This window comes from Urocampus carinirostris, chromosome 1 (genome assembly GCF_059441175.1).
Source record: "Urocampus carinirostris isolate Australia breed hairy pipefish chromosome 1, RoL_Ucar_1.0, whole genome shotgun sequence".
Classification (NCBI taxonomy): domain Eukaryota; kingdom Metazoa; phylum Chordata; class Actinopteri; order Syngnathiformes; family Syngnathidae; genus Urocampus; species Urocampus carinirostris.
Window position 1 is genome coordinate 58,232,682 of NC_142349.1, and position 21,596 is coordinate 58,254,277.

Sequence of the window (21,596 nt, forward strand, 5' to 3'; positions counted from 1 at the left end):
CTCTGATTGGCTAGAGCGCCAAAACAAACCCTGCAATTGGCCGAAAAAGATGTATCAATCATCCGTTGAATCGATCGCTATTGGCTGAAGTTATTCAGAGCCTCGGATTGGCTAGAGGGCCAAAACAAACCCTGCAATTGGCCGAAAAAGATGTGTCAATCATCCGTTAAATCGATCGCTATTGGCTGAAGTTATTCGGAGCCTCGGATTGGCTAGATGGCCAAAACAAACCCTGCAATTGGCCGAGTTTAGCAATGGCGTAGCAAGCTTGCTAAGCTTGCTAAAGTACACCATAAAGAAACATGTTTTATTAGTCTGTATTTGCAAATAATTTACTCTCCTGGATTTACTTCACTCACGGTTGTAAGAAGACCATGATTGCGTATCATTATTGAACGTGAGAACTTAGGTGAGCTATGCGGCTTTATATTTTACCGGTATCTTGTTTTAGAACGATCTTGATGTTGAGTGAATTAAACTCAATTCCAAGTGTTTATTGTCATATGCACGGTAAAGTTGCGAGCGAAAAAGAAAATAGAAACTAAGAAATGTTTGGCATTTCTTGAATCCCAAGACTTTAACCTTCCGAATGATATTTGAAACGATGCATTTGAGTGACATCGTACGGACACCGCATCCGCACGTGTCTACGACACGTATTTGCTTCTTTGCAAGCTTTGGGGATGTTAAGGGGTAATCAGTTTGACTGAATCATCTGACTGTTTTGTCGACATTCCCATTGTAGCACCATATAATCCGGTGCGCCTTATCTATGGAAGATATAGGACCAAAAACTATTTTTTGGGGGTGCGCCCTATAACCCGGTGTGCCCTATAGTGCGGAAAATACGGTACTCTCTATTTATTTCTGATGTTATTTGATCAAACGTACGTATACGTCAAGTCAAGTCAAGTCAAATTTATTTATATAGCCCTTAATCACAAAAATGTCTCAAAGGACTGCACAGGATTACAGTTACAAAATTACACAATTACCTGATCTTAAACCAGCAAACCAGCATGCGGGCAAGGAAAAACTCAAAAACCTCAGTGTGAGGAGAAAAGAGAAACCTTGAGAAAGGACCTCACATGTGGTAATCCCCCTTCCAGGATTGAACAGGGTGAATTACAATTAGCATTACTGTACACAGAATAGTAAACACGAGGTAAGATGTTGAAAATGTCCGGAAAGAGCATGACATCAACGACGACGCCAGCTGGTAAATGCAGGGGTTGACATGCTGCAGGTCAGACCCCGGTCCGTTGACCCATCCCAGATCATCCTTCTCCTTCGTATCAGCCAGGCAGGCCTCAGAAAAAGACAGGACAAAACAGAATACAAGGTGGGCATCAATCATATGCTTTGGAATAGAAGTGTGTCTTAAGCCTCAATTTAAAAACTTCCGTTGAGGTTGCAGATCTTATCTCCAGAGGCAGGGCGTTCCACAACACCGGGGCCCGGATGGAGAACGCTTTCGAGCCCGCAGACTTCTTGGCTCTCGGAGTCACAAGTAGACCGGCATTTTCCGAGCGCAGACTCCGTGCAGGAACATAGGGGGAAATCAAATCGCAGAGATAAGAGGGTGCAAGCCCATGCAAACATTTATATGTTAATAAGAGAACCTTAAAGTCACATCTTAAGTGGACTGGGAGCCAGTGCAAGTTGGCCAATACAGGTGTAATATGCTCAAACTTTTTAGTCTTAGTCAAAAGTCTAGCTGCCGCATTCTGAACCAGCTGCAAACTTTTAATGCTAGACATCGGGAGACCAGAAAGCAATACATTACAGTAATCAAGCCGAGAAGTAATAAACGCATGAATTAAAATCTCTGCATCTGATTGGGACAGCATTGAACGAATCTTCGCAATATTACGGAGGTGGTAGAAAGCTATTCTAGTAATATTTTTCACATGTAACTGAAACGACAGGTTAGGATCAAATATAACACCTAGATTTTTGACCGAGTCACTATGGGTGATATTACATTTGTCTAGGTTCAGGGTAATGTTTGAAAACAAATGACGACAGTGAGCTGGACCAATAATCAACATTTCAGTTTTTTCTGGGTTAAGGCGTAAAAAATTATTTGACATCCATCTTTGAATCTCAGTAAGGCAATCCTCCAGATTTCTAAAACTTAAATGTCCATTTTTTTCCAGTGGCACATACAGTTGAGTGTCATCTGCATAGCAATGGAAACTAATATTATACTTGCGGATAATGTCACCAAGCGGGATCATATAAATACTGAAAAGAAGGGGGCCAAGTACAGAGCCTTGAGGAACACCACAAGGGACATTAGATTGTTTAGAGGTCATATTGCCATAGTTAACACATTGCATCCTGTCTGACAGGTAGGACCTAAACCACGAGAGTACAGTTCCTGAGATACCAATGCGTTCTAGACGAATCAATAATATGTTGTGGTCGACCGTATCAAAAGCAGCGCTGAGATCCAGCAGCAGTAACATTGATGAGGCACCAGAATCTATTGTTAAAAGGAGATCATTGGTTACTTTTGCAAGGGCTGTCTCAGTAGAATGATTTGCTCTAAATGCTGACTGGACAGTTTCAAAAAGGTTATTTTCTGACATGAAGTCATTTAGCTGCTGTGCAACGACCTTTTCAAGTAATTTCGCAAGAAATGGCAGATTTGACACTGGCCTATAATTACCTAGGCTTTCTGGGTCAAGGTTAGGTCGCTTAAGCGTGGGTTTAATGACGGCAGACTTGAAGGCTACAGGAACAATACCCGAGGATAGCGATATATTAATAATATTTAAAACTGATGGTCCTAAGATCTCAAACAGATCCTTCACCAGTGAAGCTGGAAACGGATCAAGCAGGCACGTAGTTTGTTTGGCCCTACTGACCATCTGTGTTAGATTATCAAGGGACAATTCATTGAAACTGGAGAATGTTTCTAAACAACCGCTGACACAGTCCATACCTAGCACCTCCACATCTTTGATATAGGAGGAGGAAACAGAGCGTTCTTTTAAAATTTCATTCCTGATTAGTTGAATCTTTTTATTAAAAAATTCCATAATGTCATTAGCAGAATGAGTGCAACCATTTGGGTTAAGTTGTTGTCTGGTAAGTTTCGCCACTGTGTGAAATAAAAATTTTGGATTATTCTTATGTTCAACAATAATCTTAGAAAAATACGAAGCTTTAGCTGAGGCAAGAGCTACTTTATATTTCAGCAAACTGTCACACCAGGCCAGTCGAAAAACCTCCAGCTTAGTAGTGCGCCATTTTCGTTCAATTTTTCTGCAACTTTGTTTGAGTAACCTAGTTTCTTCAGTAAACCAAGGTGTATTCTTCTTGGGTCGGAATTTATACTTTAGGGGCGCCACAGAATCAAGAACATTTACCAAAGCAGTATTGAAGTTGTTTGTAAGTGAGTCAACAGACCCAGTGTACGAAGGGAAGGCTGCAGTTACCGTAGGTAATAATTCTTTTAAGGCTAACACCGTTTTAGGGCGGATATTGCGACTGCTAAAGCCTATATTTTCCTTATCACAGTAAACATTAAACAACACCTCACATTTAACAAAATAGTGATCAGAGATGGCATTAGGATACGGTAACACTGTATACTGCACATTAGAAGTATTGTATTTACTGCATACTATTATGCAATTTTTATGTTTTTTTTTTAATCTGGGGTACTAGGGGTTTCAAACGCATTGGCTAACTACCATAGGTTTTTTTCAGGGTTGGGTAGGGTTACTTTAACTGGATTACTTTCAATTACTTTTGGATTACTCCAATACCAAATATGCAAATAAAAGACAAAAGAAACTAAATATGAATAAAATTATGACTCACAACACGTGGTAAGCTTTCTCTCCTGGCTATGATCTCTTTGATCTCCGGCAAAACTAACATAAAATGCGACAGAAACAAAATGAAAATAAATCCAACTTGCCAACATCATTTTTGCCGTTCCATGTATTCCGTTTCTCCCCAAGCCTGCACAAAATTTAGTAATTTTATTCATATTTAGTTATTTTGTCTTTTATTAGCTAGTGATATTGGAGTAATCCAAAAGTAATTGAAAGTAATCCAGTTAAAGTAACCCTACCCAACCCTGTTTTTTTTTTATACCCCGCCATACAGCAATTTTACTCTGCAATCCCGCCCTCAGAACTGATTAATGTCTTATTTAGTTCAACGGTCTGTTTGCTATTCACTTAGCTACTTAGTAAGATAGCTCACAATTCGGTTACTTAATTCGCTTGAAAAAGATACAAGTTTGGGGACAAAAACGTGTATTCGCAAACAACCTGCAGTCAGCTTCTCGCACAAGCGCGCTTGCGTCAAAACATAGAATTTCCGTCACATTGCATCTTTTCCCTAATGGAAGTATATTTAGGTGTCTTCTATACTCCAAGCTTTTAGTGCCGCTGCTGCAAGCTAAATATAGATCTACGTGACGTGAGCCGTGAAATATGCAGTAGCTTTACATCGCCTTATGTTTTTGTTAGTTAACCCTTATAGACAATCTGCTTCGATTTTGTGCTCTTTTTTTATTGTGGCAAATTATTTGGAAAAAACGAGCACACGATATGCTCGGGCCCTAATTATCCGAGTCCTGTTTACGTTGACTCAAGTGCGTGAGCGGTATTAATTAATCTTCTGAAATGGATTAGAGTCCGCATCTGACTCTTCTAATCTGCTCCGGAATAATTTCTAGCGACATTTATTCGCCTGTTGTGGGCGAGTTAGGAGGCGAGCTTTATCTGCATCCAGCCGCCCTCAAAAGCTTCTTTTGTGCAGCCATCCCGCCCCCTTTCGGGAGCGCTCCCCCCTATAAATCCTATTAGCGCAGCAAGGCGACACTCTTACTGCTGCAGTGGTCTCCTCTACAGCGTCTTACTGCTGTTTTTGGAGCTAAACCCTGACAAAATACCCAGGAAAACTGTTAGAATAGATGCTCGGGATACGGCAACCCCGCCTTACGGTATTTTTACTTTATGAACCTGCAGGGTTTCAAGTCAAGTCATTTTTATTTGTATAGCCCTTAATCACAAAAAGTCTCAAAGGGCTTCACAGGTTATTACACATAAGCACTTTAGGTTATTCATATGCTATAGAGTAGAGGTGAGTTTTAAGCTTAGATTTAAACATTTCCACTGAGGTTGCAGATCGGATCTCAGGGGAAAGAGCATTCCACAACACCGGTGCCCGGATGGAGAACGCTCTCGAACCTGCGGAACACTTCTTTGCTCTTGGGATTACTCCAATACCAAAAATGCTAGGAAAAGACAAAATAACCATAATATAAGATAAATGAACAATGTAACCTTGAAAAAGAATGGGAGGAAACCAAAGTCCTACAAAAAGTGCTTCAATTTTAACCACGTTGTGTAGTTTATTGGGCAAAAATAACGTTTTCTCTTTCACATGGCAGACAAGATATGCACTGAGTTTACATTAGGAGGACAATAAGAACCCAATATTGTTTTAAACACACAAAGTGTTCACTTTCTAAATTTCAAACAAACTCTGGGTTGTCTAGTTTTACTCATTTGAAGTGGGGGTGCCAAACCTCTTGACAATATTCAGATTAACTAGGCTAAGTAAGACATTCTACAATCCCATGGGATTGTGGACGCGTTCTTAAGGATGGGCTTGGCACCCGTATGATGCGGCAGGGGTAAACCAGTGAAAGCTGTCGGGCCCTGCTGTTGAACAAAAGAGTGTGTTGTGTCACCCTGACCCGAGTGACACGGCTGCTTTCTGGTGTCCCATTTCATCTGGAGGGATGAAAGCATGACCAACTTAGGTGCCGAGGTGCCTAACTTGTTTGGGGAATTGGGTTGGCCATTGTCCAAAAAATGTTGTGTGTGCTTTTTGCAATTTTTTTCCCTTTTATTTTCTTTGTTATTGTATGTGTTTGTCTTGCTGTCGGTCATCCCTCTTGAGGGATATGACCAAGGTAGATAGATAGATAGAAGTAAGACATTCTCACAATATAGGAATACAATATCTCACGGTTGCCATGGCGCCCAATTGGACCCGCCCGTGTGGTCGCGGGGGTGCTGGAGCCCATCTCAGCTATCTTCGGGCAGTGGGCAGGGGACACCCTGAACCGGTTGCCAGCCAGTCGCAGGGCACACAGTGACAGACAAGTCACTCGCTCATTCACACATAAGGACAATTTGGACCAGCCAATTAACCTGACATACATGTTTTTTGGAATGTGGGAGGAAACCGGAGTGCCCAAGGAAACCCACACAAGCACGGGGAGAACATGCAAACTCCACACAGGAAGGTTTGATCTCACGACTTCAGAGCTGTGCCGCACACGTGCTAACCACTGCGCCGCCGTACTGCCCCCAGCCCTGTTACATATTTTTAATTTATTTTTCAATTGCAGGGAAGACATATTCAAAACAAGAAAACATAACTTTACCCCACAAAGGAATGACAAAAAAAAAAAATTACATTTCAAACATATAATAATGTTGCTAGTGACTCGTTAAGCAAAGATCCAATTGCCAACCTGTGGCCTTTTTTGCTTTTAGAAATAGCCATCCGAGTAAGTGATGAAGAGAATTCAGCATAAACCATTCAGAGATGTGCAACCAAATCTCGTCATAATATATCCCCTGTCTGTCCTTACCCTTCCTACCAGGCTTTGCACATTTCTAGCTGACTACTGTAAACTGTAATGCCATCATTGCCCGTGTCATTCGGGGTCCTGAGAAGCTTCATCTAATCCCCGTCTCCCCAGACAGACGGATTATCTGTGTCACCATGGCAAAGAACTAGAACAGTAGCCCTGTTGGAGATGCTCAGCAGGGTGTCGAACAGAACTTGGGCGAGACGACTCCGTCGCGTGACCCACTCTGTCTTCACTTAAGCGTTTGTGTTCTTGTGGAGGAAATACTAAATCTTTGTAGGGTAAACAAGGAGCATTAGTATGGTGGATTATAGATAAATGGGTGTGGTTAAGGGGTTGATGCAGGATAAATGAATAGATGTCTGTTAGATGGATGAATGGATAAATGGATGGGATAGTGTCGATCAATGCAAAATGGGTACATTAGGACCCTGGGATAGGACATTAATGGGTTCTGAGGTGGGGATTTCAAAGTGAAATTACTGTATCATCGGCAATAAAAATTGTGATTAATAGCTAATGCACTCTGAACCCTTTTACCTCATTTAAAATATAAAAGAAGAAAATAATATATGGTAAGTCTTACTTAAATGTAATAGTTGTGCTTATGATTAAATTCAATTATGAATCAATATACATGTAAAGAAAAAATGAAATATTGTTTTTCTGTGGTTTGATTTGACGTGAGCTGGTACAGTGGGGTTAGCTGGTGGATGCAGACGTGGGAGGAGACAGGGGTGGTGAATTAAAAAGCAAATATAATCACCTCCTCATTTTAAATAATAGTCTCCATTTTTGATTTATTATGACCATGAAACTTAGCTAGGGTAGCAATTTCTGTGCCTTGTATGTATTTCTTGATAATTGAAAGCTTTGTTTCCATGGTTATCTTGTTTTAGCTTCCCCTTTAGCATCACTGCAAACCCTGGTATCCATAGGGAATAAATACAGTACAAAAATACAGTATTGTTTATAACTATCCGGTGAAGTCTTTCCAAAGCACACAAGAATCTGAAATGAGCAAAAACAAGAGAGTGTGGAATTTAGTTCAGCCAATATCATATCTGTACTATCATGATTCAATGACGCAAACTATTAGCAGACCAGCATTTTGTACGACATCGACTAATAGCATACTTAAGAGAATTTGGAAAATTTCCGTACGAACACAGCAAAGGTTTTGGGTTGCAAATAATTTGTTGTTGATTTCATATTGTGAGAAAAATGCTGGGACCTAAAAAAACTCTTATCCCAAGCCGTAAAGTGAAAACGTAAGACAGGGGTGCCATATCCCGGGGTCAAGCTGAACAGCAAGACATGTTAAATGAATGGATGGACTTTACTGACATTATAGAATGAAATTGTAGGGCTTCTTCTGTCAGGGATGGCAGTTCAGCTGGAAGGACTACCAAGATTTTTTAAAATGAAAAATCCATTCTCAATTAGACTCATGGGAAAATGAGTCCAATTCCTAAATCAGATTGAATTGTGTTTTAGTCCTGTTGCTAAGAGGGCGTCTCCTTCATCTTGTCAAGCTAGCCTTTGAGTAAAGGCCTTTTTCTTGCCCCACTATGGACGACAAACCAGGCTTTTCCCTCCTGTTACCCTTTTAAATATTCTTCTCTGTAGAAGTACATTTCCCCTTTTTGTCATTCACACTCTTGACATGCACGTCAATGAAAATTTGTGGGTCCTGAACCTGCTTCACTCGATTGAAAAGAAGGTTAAAATGTGTTCTTAGACTAGATCACGATTTGATTTCCATTCTATGTTATATGCAGGGTTGGGTATGGTTACTTTAACTTGATTACTTTCAATTACTTTTGGATTACTCTAATACCAAATATGCTAATAAAAGACAAAAGAAACTAAATATGAATAAAACTATGACTCACAACACGTGGTAAGCTTTCTCTCCTGGCTTTGATCTCTTTGATCTCCGGCAAAACGAACATAAAATGCGACAGAAACGAAATGAAAATAAATCCAAACGGCTTGCCAACATCATTTTTGCCGTTCCATGTATTCCGTTACTCCCCAAGCCTGCACAAAATTTAGTAATTTTATTCATATTTAGTTTATTTTGTCTTTTATTAGCATATTTGGTATTGGAGTAATCCAAAAGTAATTGAAAGTAATCAAGTTAAAGTAACCCTACCCAACCCCGGTTCAACTTAAATACATTAATCTACTACTAGACGTTGAACTGGAGACGGAAATGTTAAACGTGGCACAAGCTCCCAGACGAGGTTTAATGTTTCTCTGCTTCCGTCTTTTATGGGATTATCGATAAAATCTCACAGCGGATCTCCGTTCCTGAGCGTTATCTCTTGCTCTCAGCTCCTCCTGTCGATACCGAAATAGGAGTAAAATATATTGGTTTTCTGTGCAATGTTCTGACTTGCTTTTTGTCTTTTCGGGTGTTTTACAGGCAGCATCCAGGCGACGAGGGAGCTCATTTAAGGACAAGAAATCCACCGCCCAGGTAAACAATAATAACCACAGTAAACCCTCGGGATACGACATGCAAAGTCAAATTGTAGTATCGTGGGGATAGAAACCTATGGTAACTAGTACCCCAGGAAAAAAACATTAAAATAAAAAAAATGTTCATGGTAAGTACTACTTATGTGCAATATCCAGCCATATAGTTAAATAATATTATTAATTAATATACATGTAAAGGAAAAATGTTTTTTAAAAATTTACCTTTAGTGTGAAGTGCCTTGAATGGGTCGAGTAGAGTTGGAGGTGAATGCAAGCAGGAAGAAACGGCGACTGTGGAATAAGAAAAAACATATTTTAGAACTTCCACTTGCAAGGATTGGCATGCCCTTTGAAGATGTCCTTGCTTTAATCACCTCCTTTTTCATTAACAGTTCAGATCATAGTTTGGTTACGTCCTAGCAACATAGCTAGGCTAATGATTCGTGTAATCACAAGCTTCGTTTCCATGGTTATCATCTTTTGATTCTCTCTTTAGCATCATTGCAATTCTTGAAACTCATAGCAAATAAATACAGTTCAAAATTACTGTATTGTATCAACGACTCAAAGTCTTTACAAAGTACAGAAGATTCTGATCTGACTGAAGAAAAAGGCATTGTTGGAGATAGTTGAGCCAATAGAATATTCCCGAGATATCAAATACTACGAATCTTCTTTAGTTCACTATGCCAGTTAATAGGAAATTCCAAAATACGCATTTTTCTATAAAAATTATAAACATAAAAAGAAATCTGTATACATAATGTTGATTGTTCTTTGGTTATTTATGGTGCATAAGTGCCATCTAATGGACACTTACAGTAACAGCAGGTTTGGTGTGCGGTCTGATTTTAAGCAATAACATTGTCCAAGAACCACTTCCCATTTAAAAACAATGGTTCTAAATGCTACTAGGTAATCATTTTCAAAATTGGCAAATTATTTTTATCTACTCTGAAATCTCATTTTCAATGTTTAGCTGATATTTACAGACCAGCATTTTATATGATGTGGACCAATCGCTGATAGGCATCTTAGAGATGTAAGTCGTCATATGCACAGATACCACGGTATAATTTGACGTCATACAGTGAGGTATATGCCTTAATGAGGGGCAGAAAAACATCTTACTGCACACAATAAGGTTCAAGGTGAGGACACTGTATCCCGGGGGTGTACTGTAATTAATACATTTTCAGTAGACTAAATTTGTTTACCATGTGCATTTATAAATATATCTAAAATGTTCTTGTCACCAGGAGGACAGCGCAGATCTCAGGTGCCAGCTTCAGTTCTCGAAAGAGGAGTCGGGCTTAATGCGTAAAAAAATGGCCAAACTGGGCCGGGAAAAAGACGAACTGGAACAGGAGCTCCAGAAATACAAGTCGGTCTACGGAGACGTGGACAGTCCCCTTGCACTGGCCGAGTGCTCCGGCGGAGGCCCTCTTTCTACCCGGGAGGCTGAGCTCCGATTACGCCTTAAACTGGTTGAGGAAGAGGCCAACATTCTCGGGAGGAAAATTGTAGAGCTTGAGGTCGAAAACCGTAGCCTACGTGCCGAAAACGAAGACATCCGATGCCAGTACGAACGCGACTGCTTTGGGAGGGAGCCCTTCTCCAGCATGCCTTCGTCACCTTATGGCGGGGATGTGCTCGAGTCAGGCTCCGAGCTTCGCCGCCACCTCCAGTTTGTAGAGGAGGAAGCGGAACTGCTACGTCGCTCCATCTCAGAGATCGAGGACCACAACCGGCAGCTCACTTTGGAACTCAACCGCTTTAAATTCAATTCTGGGCTCAGTGGAGAGGACAGCGGCGAAGGACAATTTAAACCCACTAATGGTGGAGGGGTGATTATGGAGGAACTGAAGTCTGCCAGGATGCAGATTAACGATCTCAGTGGAAAAGTCATGAAGCTTCAGTACGAGAACCGGGTTCTCCTGTCCAATGTCCAGCGTTGCGACCTGGCGGCACATCTGGGACCTAGAACCGGCAGTCCGCGAGACAGCGACGCAGAGAGCGATGCTGGCCGGAGAGAAGCAGCCGAGGATGAGGAGGCTGCGCGACTCCTTCTACTCCAACCCAAACGCGAAGGCCCGATCGGTGGGGAGAGTGATTCCGAGGACCTTTTCGAGAAGACCGCTACAACCTCAGGGTTTGGCAGTATTCGACCCCCGGATGGGATCAGCGCCATAGAACTCTCCAACCGTCGCAGGGAGGAACGCGAATCCTTAGCCAACGTGAAAAGAGAGGCAGATAGACTCGGAAAATCAGTGGATCACCTCATCACCGATACGGACTCTCTGATCTTAGAAGGCAGGCTTTTGGTGGCGACGCCAGAGGCTTCGCAGGGGGATGGTGATTCACACGTTCTGGACACCATCAATACCCGTATGAAGGCTTTTCGGACGGAACTACACGTCTTTGTGGAAAAGCTGGAACACGTCGGTGATGGTCTAAGGGAGAGGACAGATGATCTGTCCCCGATGCCGAACCTCACTGAGTCCAGCAGCTTCCTGTCCACTGTCACGTCCATGTCCCGGGATTCTCCGATTGGAAATTTTGGGAGGGACCTGACAGACTTCCAGGTAAGTTCAGTTTGGAGTTTGCAACTTTATCATTACTCCTTTCCCAAATGTTGGCCATGACTTACCCTGCAGACATGGAAAAAGTTCTGGGGGCATACCCTAAAATCAGATGGCGTCACCTCCCCAAGTACACTTTTAAGTTCTGCCTTTTTGGTACTTATGCTTATATAATGTCACGTTTTCTCCCTTTTTTTCAATCTCTCTCTACACTCTCTCTACACAAGAGGTGTTTGAGAGGTGCAGAGGTAGGTCGATGAGAGATTTTGTTGAATGGTGGAAAGTTGCAGGAGGTAGATGGTCTTAAGTATTTGGGTTCGTATGTGGCAGCAGGTGGTGGTTTGGAGGATGTGAAGAAGAGGGTGGGTAAAGGGTGCAAGGCAATGGGTGTGCTGATCGAATTGTTCAAATGTAGATACTGCGAGTGGATGCAAAGCAAGGACAGATTTTTACCACTTTCTGCGCCCAGAGAAAAGGCACTACATCAACCAAGAGGGTTTCCTGGCATCCGATAGGAAGTTCAAAACAAAATAGGCAATCTTTTGGTTGTTGTAGTCCGTATGATAAGCATTAAAGATAAATGGATCAGGAAAAGTTTTCCTCAGAACCTTTCAACGGATATGGGTTAGAAAATTACACAAGCGTGCACTCCATTAACTGTCCATTTCCCTTCTAAGGAAGTCAGATAGATGTGTGAGGATCTTCCGACCTGTGGGGGCAACTATAATGTTCATTGAGCGATAAAACTCAATTTGTTCCACTGTGGGGGATTCAGATCAATAGTCCCGATCAAGCTGATCTATACAGCATGGAAATTGTGGAAAGGTTTTAACTTCTTGTCTCCTATTGAAGTGATGCTGCCACTAAAGGGTACAAAGGTGTGTCAGATATTAAAGAACCCTTCATATAAAAAATGATGACCATTCTGACCACATTTGGATTGTACTAGTTAGTGGAATGAGGGCTCTTAACCAGGTGGTGAATTGGTCATGAAGGAGGGCTAATGGGAGCAGGTATCAGCTTCGGTTAGTTGTTAGCTTCAAAGTCTTTCAGGCAAGGGTCTCCAACATGCAGCCCGCTGGCCTTTTGCAGATAGTTTGGGGTCCCTACCATTATATAATTGTGTAAGTGTAACCCACACGAGTTTGATATTCACACGCTACTGTTGAAACTTGATACAGACCATCCTCATTTACTGTGCCCCGCCTCTGTAAATTGAGTTTGTGACCCCTGCTATAGAAGATTCCACATTTGAATCCGAGGTAAGATCTTAAGCCCAAGCCCAACACGAATTTCGACGCCGGTCGGGCTTAGCATATTACGTTCAGGTCAGGCAGGGCTTCTCTTTTGCTGACTTTCTTTTAAAAATAAATAAGTATACTGTGTGGATATTAAACTAAAAAACCGAACTCTTGCAATCTAAATTCAAAGAACTCCTTCCTGTATCTGTCTGTTATCAACCTGTCATTGTTAATTTTTGTCCCTCTGCCTCTCTCGCTCTTAAAGTGCTGCGCTAGATTCTTAAGGACATACTGCTGATGTGGTTCATGTCCCAATTTTCAACCCGTCAAAATTACGTCAACACTTTTTGCTTGTTAATATGGAAAACCATGCTACTGGCACATTTTAAAAGACTATCTCATACATTAGCAGGTGTATAACATTGATTTAAACAACAAAGATGCCTTTTTTGCACTCAATAAAGAGGTATATATTTGCAAGTGTATAGCATACATTTGTATGTATTTTGTTTTTTATTTGACAAAAACAGATTTGTTTTTTAAGTTTAATATTGAAAAATATTCTTTTTTGTGCATTATTTTCTTATTGTCAACAAAATTTCAATGCTTGAATAAAGAATTCATAATAGTTTTTTTTTAATCCGATTCATCGATCAATCGAAATAATAATCGTCAGATTAATCGTTTATTAAAATAAACGTTAGTTGCAGCCTTAAACACAACCCATTTATTCACAGCCAATAATTAAACAATATTTTCACGTTTGGCCTTGAATGTGACGACTGGTTTATATTGACAAATGAGTGAAGGTAGTTTTACACCTGAACAGACTCACCATACTCTCCATCTATAAAATCAAACACTGCCCTCTAGTGGCTAAGAGGGCACTTGGTTTGCATTTATAAGAAAATCGCAACTTTAGTTAGAAATGACCTAGGGACTCGCTTTTTTTATTTTTAACTGACTCGGAAATTATGGCAGATCTGATTAAATCATCCGGATGCAGGCGGTATGTTTGACATTTCTGATGTAACCACCGCAGACACAGAAATATTAAAGATGTACATTTGTATATGGTCTTATTTAACTAAGATTGAGTTACAAAAGCCTGGCTTTAATTTGTCATCACAAATCACCTCTCCTCCACTCGGACTGTGTCGGACTTTAATACCCGCGGGCCACCGTCGGGTATTTTGAGGACAGATCTTACCTATGATTTAGATGACTGTCAGGAGCCACCCAGCTCTACCACACTGGCACCGCTGCCCATCCTCCCTGCCGCATCACGTCCCACCGCTACCACTTCGCCATCTACATCTCCATGCACAATGCACATGCTCCCCATAGAGCGCCGCCTCGCTTGCAGCACACACGCACCACTTTCAAACTTGGCCACGATCCGAACATCTTTGAACTTTGACTGCATGGTGGATGGCTTCTCCACAGGCCTGCCTCTTATCTTTGTGGCTCTTAACGGGCGTCACTGTTTTGTGTGTGCCTCGTCACCAAGGAGACAAACATTGTGTGCCGTCAAACAAAAAGGCTTGAAAGCGAGGTTGCAGGATGAAGGGAGCTTGTTTGCTTTCTGGAATGTTCATCGACAGCCCAGAACGAGAGGAAAAGCTGCTCTCATTGCCTCCCGCTTCCCACGGAGCTCACTGGCTGGGTCCCGGTGGAGCTGGGTGGATTCTGTACTATCAGCTCTTGTAGTTCTAAAGCAAGCTTTAGTCAGCCTGCATTCGGCTGGACGCACTTTGATTAAAAAAAAGGTGAGGCTACCAGCTGAATCCTTTTTATTCCATGGGCAAAGGAAATGAGTTAATTGTTAACTGTTATGAGTTAATTGAGAACAAGAGAAGGTAACTCGATTGATCATAATGTACAGTAGACCCTGGGATACTACATTAAAACATCAAAAAGTGAATGATCGAATGAAAACTTTATTCGAACATCAAAATAAAAACAGAACAAAAACAATAACTCAACAACAAAATAACGTTACGTAATATGTTTGAAAAGGGGTGTAAGACGCAAATGCTTATATTACCTATCTCTTCAAGTGGGGAGCGCTAAGTGAAATTTCCATACAAACCTATGATAATTCATAGTAAAGGCAGTCCAAACCCCCAGTATCTAGATAAAAACTTTAAAATAACAAAATAGTACATTGTATGTACTCCTCATGTCTAATATATGTGAATATGGTCAAATTACATTATAAATAAATATACATGTAGGGGAAAAATGAAATTGTATTTACCTTTTGTGTGACATGACTAACTGGTTGAGTGGAGGAGCAGGTGGATGCAAAGGGGTCAAGGGGAATGCATCTGCAGATTAAAAATTTAACTGATTGTGAAACTGCGAGGATTGGCATGCCCTTAGGATATTTCCTTGCTATAATCACCTTGTTTCAAAAGACAGGCCCACTGACCTGTTACGGCCATGCATTATAGCGAGGGTGGCGATTTGTCTTCCTTGTACTTGTATTTCTTGGTAATCAAAACTTTGTTTCATGGCTATTATGTTTTGCTTTCTCCTTTAGCATAACTACAAGGCTTGGGGCCCATAGCAAATAAAAAGGGTACCAAAAAATGGTATCTGGTAAAGTATTTACGGAGCAAACAACGTTTTGAACTTAATGAAGCTAGAGAAAAGCTTTTTAGGAGATATTTCAGACTATGGAATATCATGATGTCAAAATCAGAACGAAGACAGGACCCACTTGCGTTGCGTTTCTCACAAGTTTTATTGGAAGAAAGAGAAAGGATTGCGCCCAGAATCGGGTGATTGCTGGACGCGGGAAGCAGGTTGCTCCCAACGCAAAAGTGGCTCTTCCGTGGCGAGCGATGGCGGTGTCGGAAACAGAAAAATGGGTCAGTAGCCGGAACAGGAGAGCAAAACATGGTTGGGGTAGGAAGCGAATCATAAACCAGGAAAGGAGAGTAGACTTGGTCGGGGGCAAAAAGAGGTCGAAAGCCGGGACGGGAGAGTAGACGTGGTCAGGATCAAAAACGGGTCAAAGCCGGGGACAGACAGGAGTAAAAAAAGGGTGGGAGTCAGGGTCGAAAAAGGCTTGCCTAGTGTGAACTGAGGTTTGCAGATGGATTGACCAAAGGGGACAGTTAGGCGTGGGTTTAAATAGGGACAGGGAGTCCGAAGCAGTTCACGCCAAAGGAGCGGGCACAGGTGATTCAGATCGGTGACACGTGATGTTGTGAAGCAAACCAATAGCCAACCAGCATATTATGAGTGATCAATAGCAGACAGGGAGGTTTTCGGCCACACAATACAATTGGTTGTTGATGTTATAAAGTGGGGAAAATGCCTTAAATAGGGTCCGGAAATATACTGTAATTGTATTCCACTTCGTAATGTGAAAACTTTGTAAGGTGGGTCGTATCCCAGGGGCCTTGTGTATTTGTTTGCGTCTCTTTTAGGCACTTCTTAATGATAACAATATGTGGAAGTGGCTATGGGGTGGTATTATTTTGGTTCCATGGGCAAAGCAAAACAATTACATTATGAGTAAAATGAGAATAAAAGGACAATTCATACCACAATATAAAGTAATCAGAATACAGTATCCTGTTTGTTAGCTCACGGGGTACATTGTGTCCCAGTGTTTGTCTTCTAGTGTTGGAGGGGATTTCCATCATAGTGTTCTATGATTCCATCATGACTGAAAAGATGTCGAGTTAAAATTATTGAACTAATGTAGTCAAAGCAATTATTTGTTCTATCATTTTCTCGTTGATTCATTTGATAGCTCACTTCCTGGTTCCAGGATATAAGACTTATTTTGTGTGGGGAGAGGTGGATGCTTTTTTATTGTGGCTCATGAAATAAATTATGGATCAGCAACTTAATATTTGTGTTAGTTTGCTAATTTCAGATTAGAGGCAAAAGACCATTTAGCTTCTATAGGGGCCAACGATGAAACTTCTCGAGAAGGAATTTTCCTCGAAAGTTCAGTTTCTTTTTTTATCTCTTTGCTGCTCTATCTAATGATACATATTTCAAAGATTTGGAGGCAGAAAAACAATTAATGTAACCCTAAAAACTTGAAAAAGGACTTTAGTTAATTTTGCAGTAAATACACAATATTTTTTACCAATGTTACCACCTGAACATCAGTTAATTTTGATCTATTCTTTTAGCAACCCGTAACTTTTCTCTCGACTATCTTGAGGAGTTTACCAATCTGCTTTCTGCCTACCTGTCCCCTCTGTATTTTTTTCCACTGCAATTTAATATTTAATATCTATATTTCCAAATGGGCGGTTTGAGGCAAAGAGAAAATGTGAAATTGACACTTTGAGGCGGATTTTCCCTCACCCTCCAAGTTGTGGGATGGCCCACAGAGGCAGTTACAACACTTAATCCGGGGAAGTGAAAGAGACAAGCGTGCTGAGAGACAATGGTCCAATCACTGGCAGCATTATGATTAAGAATAAAATCTCCTTCCAATCTACTTGAGCTGAGTCAACAAAGCTTTATTTCCTCTCCAGTCAGCGTGTCCGATTTCCTCCTGGATGACATCAGACGAGCTTATGCCGTTTCCTTTTTGATGCTACACTATCAAGTTGACTGGTCTGTGTGGGTAACGCTAGTGAATATAAAGCATTATAAAGCATTACTATTCACAAAGCGGTGTTCTTAAGATGCGACAAAAAATAGATACAAAATTTCAGCTAAAAGTTGTTGTAAAGTTTCAATTGTAAGTGTGGGGGAGTTTTAGAAGGGTTAAGATATCCAAGTTTGAAGTTTTCAAATGCTTTTTAATGGTTATGAATACCTTGATAACTCGGATGCTAACTAGCTCCACACTACATGAGCATGTTAAGCGGCCATTTTGTTGTTCTTATTGGTGGGCTCGCTTGTCGCACTGCACTTTTAATTTTTTTCCATGGTTACTTCTCAAGTCCGCTGCTTTGGTTTGGACTCATGCGCCCGTCATTGCATGCGCTTCATAACGAGTCTTTTGCATTCTTTCCACCCCCAAACCACCTTAAACTCCTTGACCCCTTCCTTCTCAACTTCACCCCTTCAGATGTTCCAGCCCGCCATTTTATTCATCCTCATTCTTGTCCTCTTCTCATCTCTGTCATACGCAGTCATCTTTAAGTTGGTCTTCCTCTTTGCGCTATTTCTTCTACTGTAGTCTTTTTCGATTTTGTATTTTTTTTGCCCCCTGCCCCTACTATTCTTTTTTTTTGCTGTTATTCATCAGACATTCATTGTATTTTTCTTTACATGTCCCGCTTGAGATCTTTCTTCCTCACCCGCTTTGTTGTCCTCTTGTCTTTTTTGTCCACCTGCCTCATCACCACAATCTCCTCCACCATCTCCTCATTCCCCATTCCCGTTTCTTTCCACTTCCCGGAACCCCACCCACCCCTCCTCACTCACAGTCCAGTCAGAGGGATGAGCTGGAGTGGTGCGTAAGACAGGAACGAGGCCTGGAGCCCAACAACCAGAGCAGGGGAGGTGCTGCGGGACTGGCTAGGTGCCACAGGTCCCTGGTTTTAAGAGCAGAGGTCAGTGACCCCCACTACCCGATTCTATCTCCACTAACCCTCCCTTTTCTACCTGTGGGACTCTGCGGGCATTTGGACTGTTACATCAAATCATTATTACTCTTTGAAAACATTTTTCCACCCCCCTAAGACACATTTTAAAGTATGTTTTAAGTACAGTAGAATCCTGGGATACAAGATTAAACATGGTCTGTTCTTAGGTGGGGATCAAAAAGTGAAATTGCCATGTAGCGGGGGATAGAAACAAATGGTAGCTAATACATATAGAACCCTGTTACACCATATGAAAATATAAAATACTATATAAGTACTGGTTATGTGTAATACACGTGTATAAGATAAAGTAATATACATGTGAAGGAAATATGAATTCTTAATTACCATTGGTGTGACGTGACTTGGTTAAGTGGAGTATCAGGTGGATGTGGCAACAGTAAATTAAAAATAAAACTGATTTTAAAACTTCCACTTACACGGATTGCCAAACCTTTAAAAGATTTCCATCCTTTAATCGCCTCCTTATTTATGATGATAGGGCCATTCAATTTATAGAATTCATTTTAATCTCGAAATAATTGCAAGATTAATTTCTATGGTTATCATAGTTTTGCTTCTCCATTTAGCATCACTACAAGGCTTGGGATCCAGAGCGAATTAATAAAGTGCAAAAATAAAGAACTGTTTCTCTCCGTTTACAGAAGATTCTTAACTGAATGAAGAAAAATACATTGTAGGAGGTAATTCAGCCAATATTGGCATTTCCTTAATGCCGTGACGCAAACCAAAAGCAGACCGGCATGCTATATAATGTCAATCAGACGCACGAACACTCCAAAAATTGAATTTTATGTTTTTGGGCACTTAAAATAGGTTTATGCTGTATCGTAGGAAAAAGCCATTATGTGGGTCTTAAAAACATCTTATTCCACACCAAAAGTGAAAACATTGTACGGCGGGGACGCCGTATTCCAGTATTGTACTGTATGTATTAATCAATAAATGACTTACCAATAATAGACACTTGACCTTGAGTATTATTTTAATGACAAATATATAACATATCTCTATGTAATGAGCTATTGTTTCTTCATCATTTCAAAATATGAATGTCTACAAAAGACTGCAAATATGCATATGCTCCTTTCGTAATCCCAGAAGTGGAGACCTAATGTGGAGATTACATCTGCGAATGCATGGCCGCCTTTTGATTAAACAGTCAAAATGTGGCTAGGTTGAATGTTAACCTGAACATACAGGATCCTTGCATGTATGCTTGTTAGTTACCACCACTCACCCAAAATGTTTCCATGGTTTACACAACCAGTGGCAATGGTTATGGTTACTAGCCCAAAACAAGAAAGATATGTCCTCTTTTTGTTTTACTGGTATGAAATTGGATTGTTTTGTTCTAAGTGTTAAATACTAAATGTACATATTTCAAACAAATTCATCCATAGAGTTGGAAGCCTTTTCCAAAAAGTTCTGTATATTCCCATGTGACAAACCAACATCTTGCCTTTTTCTCACCTTTATTGAGCCCAGCAACGGGAGGCACCTTCGCTCGATATTCAGCTTCGTCTTGATAATGAACGAAGAACGAGAGTCACGACGGACGAACGGGACGCTCCGGTCGTCTCTTTGCCTCAGGTATGAAAAAAGGATTATGTTGTATAGAAATTTGTTTTCTTGTATAGCAGTATTAACTTCAACCAACAGGTAACAGTAGACCCCCAGGATACGACATTAATCTGTACTGTGTAGGGATCGCAAAGTGAAAATGACATATAGCAGGGGGGATAGAAACCATTGGTAATTAACTCTGAACCCTCTGTACCCTAGACCACTTCATAAAAATAACTGAATAGTATAAAATAAGCACTAACTATGTGTAATATATAAATGGCATTATAATGTACATTTTAAGAAAAAAAATATTTTATTTACCTTTAGTGTGACGTGACTTGAGCTAAGGTGGAGTCTTGGGCGGATGCAGAGGACTGTCGTGCTTTTAGAATATGCCCTTGCTTTAAATGTCCCCTTATTCTTGGCGGGAGGCAGAGATTTTCGTGCTTTCTTCGAATTCCTGATTATCCCAAGTTTCATTTATAAAGTTATCATTTTTTTGCTTCTTCCTTTAGCATCACTACAGACCTTGTGACCCATAGCAAATAAGTACAGCAGAAGAATACATGTGTTTTCACCAATACACAGTCTTTACGAAGCACATGAGATTCTTATGTGAATAAGGATAGACAAAAGCATTGTGGGAGGTATTTCAGCCAATAGTATATTAGCATTTTCATCATTCGCACACGAGCATCCTCTATGACGTCAACCAATAGCAGACATGCATCTTAGAGACATAACCTGTCATTCATAGGAAGACCACAAAGTTAGATTTTTCAGAATTTTGGGCACTGAAAGAATTTGTAGTTGTTGCCCTATAGTGGGAAAAAGGCCATAAAGAGGGGTCGAAAAAATATTGTATTTCACACCGTAAAGTGAAAATCTCGTAAGGTGGGGACGCCGTATCCCAAGGGTCTAGTGTATTTATTTTGCTATAGGTTTACATACTGACAATAACAAGTTAAAGGCAGTCCAATTCTGTTGCTAACCAAATAAGCGGAACTCTGAGCTCCAGTAGAAAGATTTTATCATGTTCCAAGCAATTTTCTATTAGCACATGGTTTATACCACTTAGCTATTTGTTTTAGCAGGAAGATAAGCGCACAAACCCAAAGGCTCAGCGTCCTCGTCTGGAGCTGCCGGGCCTCCTCAAGGGTCCGGAAGCTTCTTGGGCTCAAGAGCGAAACGCTCTGCAGCAAGAAATCTGCCTCTTTCGACGCACCACGGCCATCTTTTACATGAAGCTCAAGTCCATCCTGGCACATTGGAGGCTTAGAATCAGGGACAGTGCGTTGCCCGATACTGATGAAAAACCTGAGGTAAACTATCATGGACATTACTTCATACAGCATGAATTATCTGTTGTTGGCAAATCTAATAAATCACTCATTTTAAGTTTACAATTGACTTTTGTAACACAAATGTCCATCTCACCTCATCTCATCAGCTACACCGCTTATCCTCAGTAGGGTCGCGGGGGTGCTGG

General features: G+C 40.9%; 1 protein-coding gene and 1 long non-coding RNA gene across 7 annotated transcripts in view; one reads left to right on the top strand and one right to left on the bottom strand.

Moving 5' to 3' along the window:
- Positions 1-21,596, top strand: part of mtcl1 (microtubule crosslinking factor 1) — a 75,883-nt gene that overhangs the window by 26,719 nt on the left and 27,568 nt on the right. For 2 of the 5 annotated variants that reach the window (XM_088346592.1, XM_088346596.1), the window contains exons 4-8: positions 9,066-9,119; positions 10,381-11,706; positions 18,359-18,484; positions 20,027-20,131; positions 21,199-21,429. In XM_088346592.1, coding sequence (XP_088202718.1) covers positions 9,066-9,119; positions 10,381-11,706; positions 18,359-18,484; positions 20,027-20,131; positions 21,199-21,429 — 1,842 coding nt within the window. The remainder of the gene's footprint in view (positions 1-9,065; positions 9,120-10,380; positions 11,707-18,358; positions 18,485-20,026; positions 20,132-21,198; positions 21,430-21,596) is intronic. The other 3 variants (XM_088346593.1, XM_088346594.1, XM_088346595.1) reach the window with 3 other exon arrangements.
- The window catches only part of LOC148376380 (uncharacterized), a 34,967-nt gene that overhangs the window by 6,401 nt on the left and 6,970 nt on the right, over positions 1-21,596 (bottom strand). Inside the window, exons 2-4 of one of the 2 annotated variants that reach the window (XR_015851938.1) lie at positions 21,220-21,366; positions 20,012-20,126; positions 9,344-9,412 (exon numbers count right to left, since the gene is read on the bottom strand). This is a non-coding gene — a long non-coding RNA (uncharacterized LOC148376380). Of the gene's footprint in view, positions 1-9,343; positions 9,413-20,011; positions 21,367-21,596 lie in introns of both variants that reach the window. The other variant, XR_015851937.1, reaches the window with a different exon arrangement.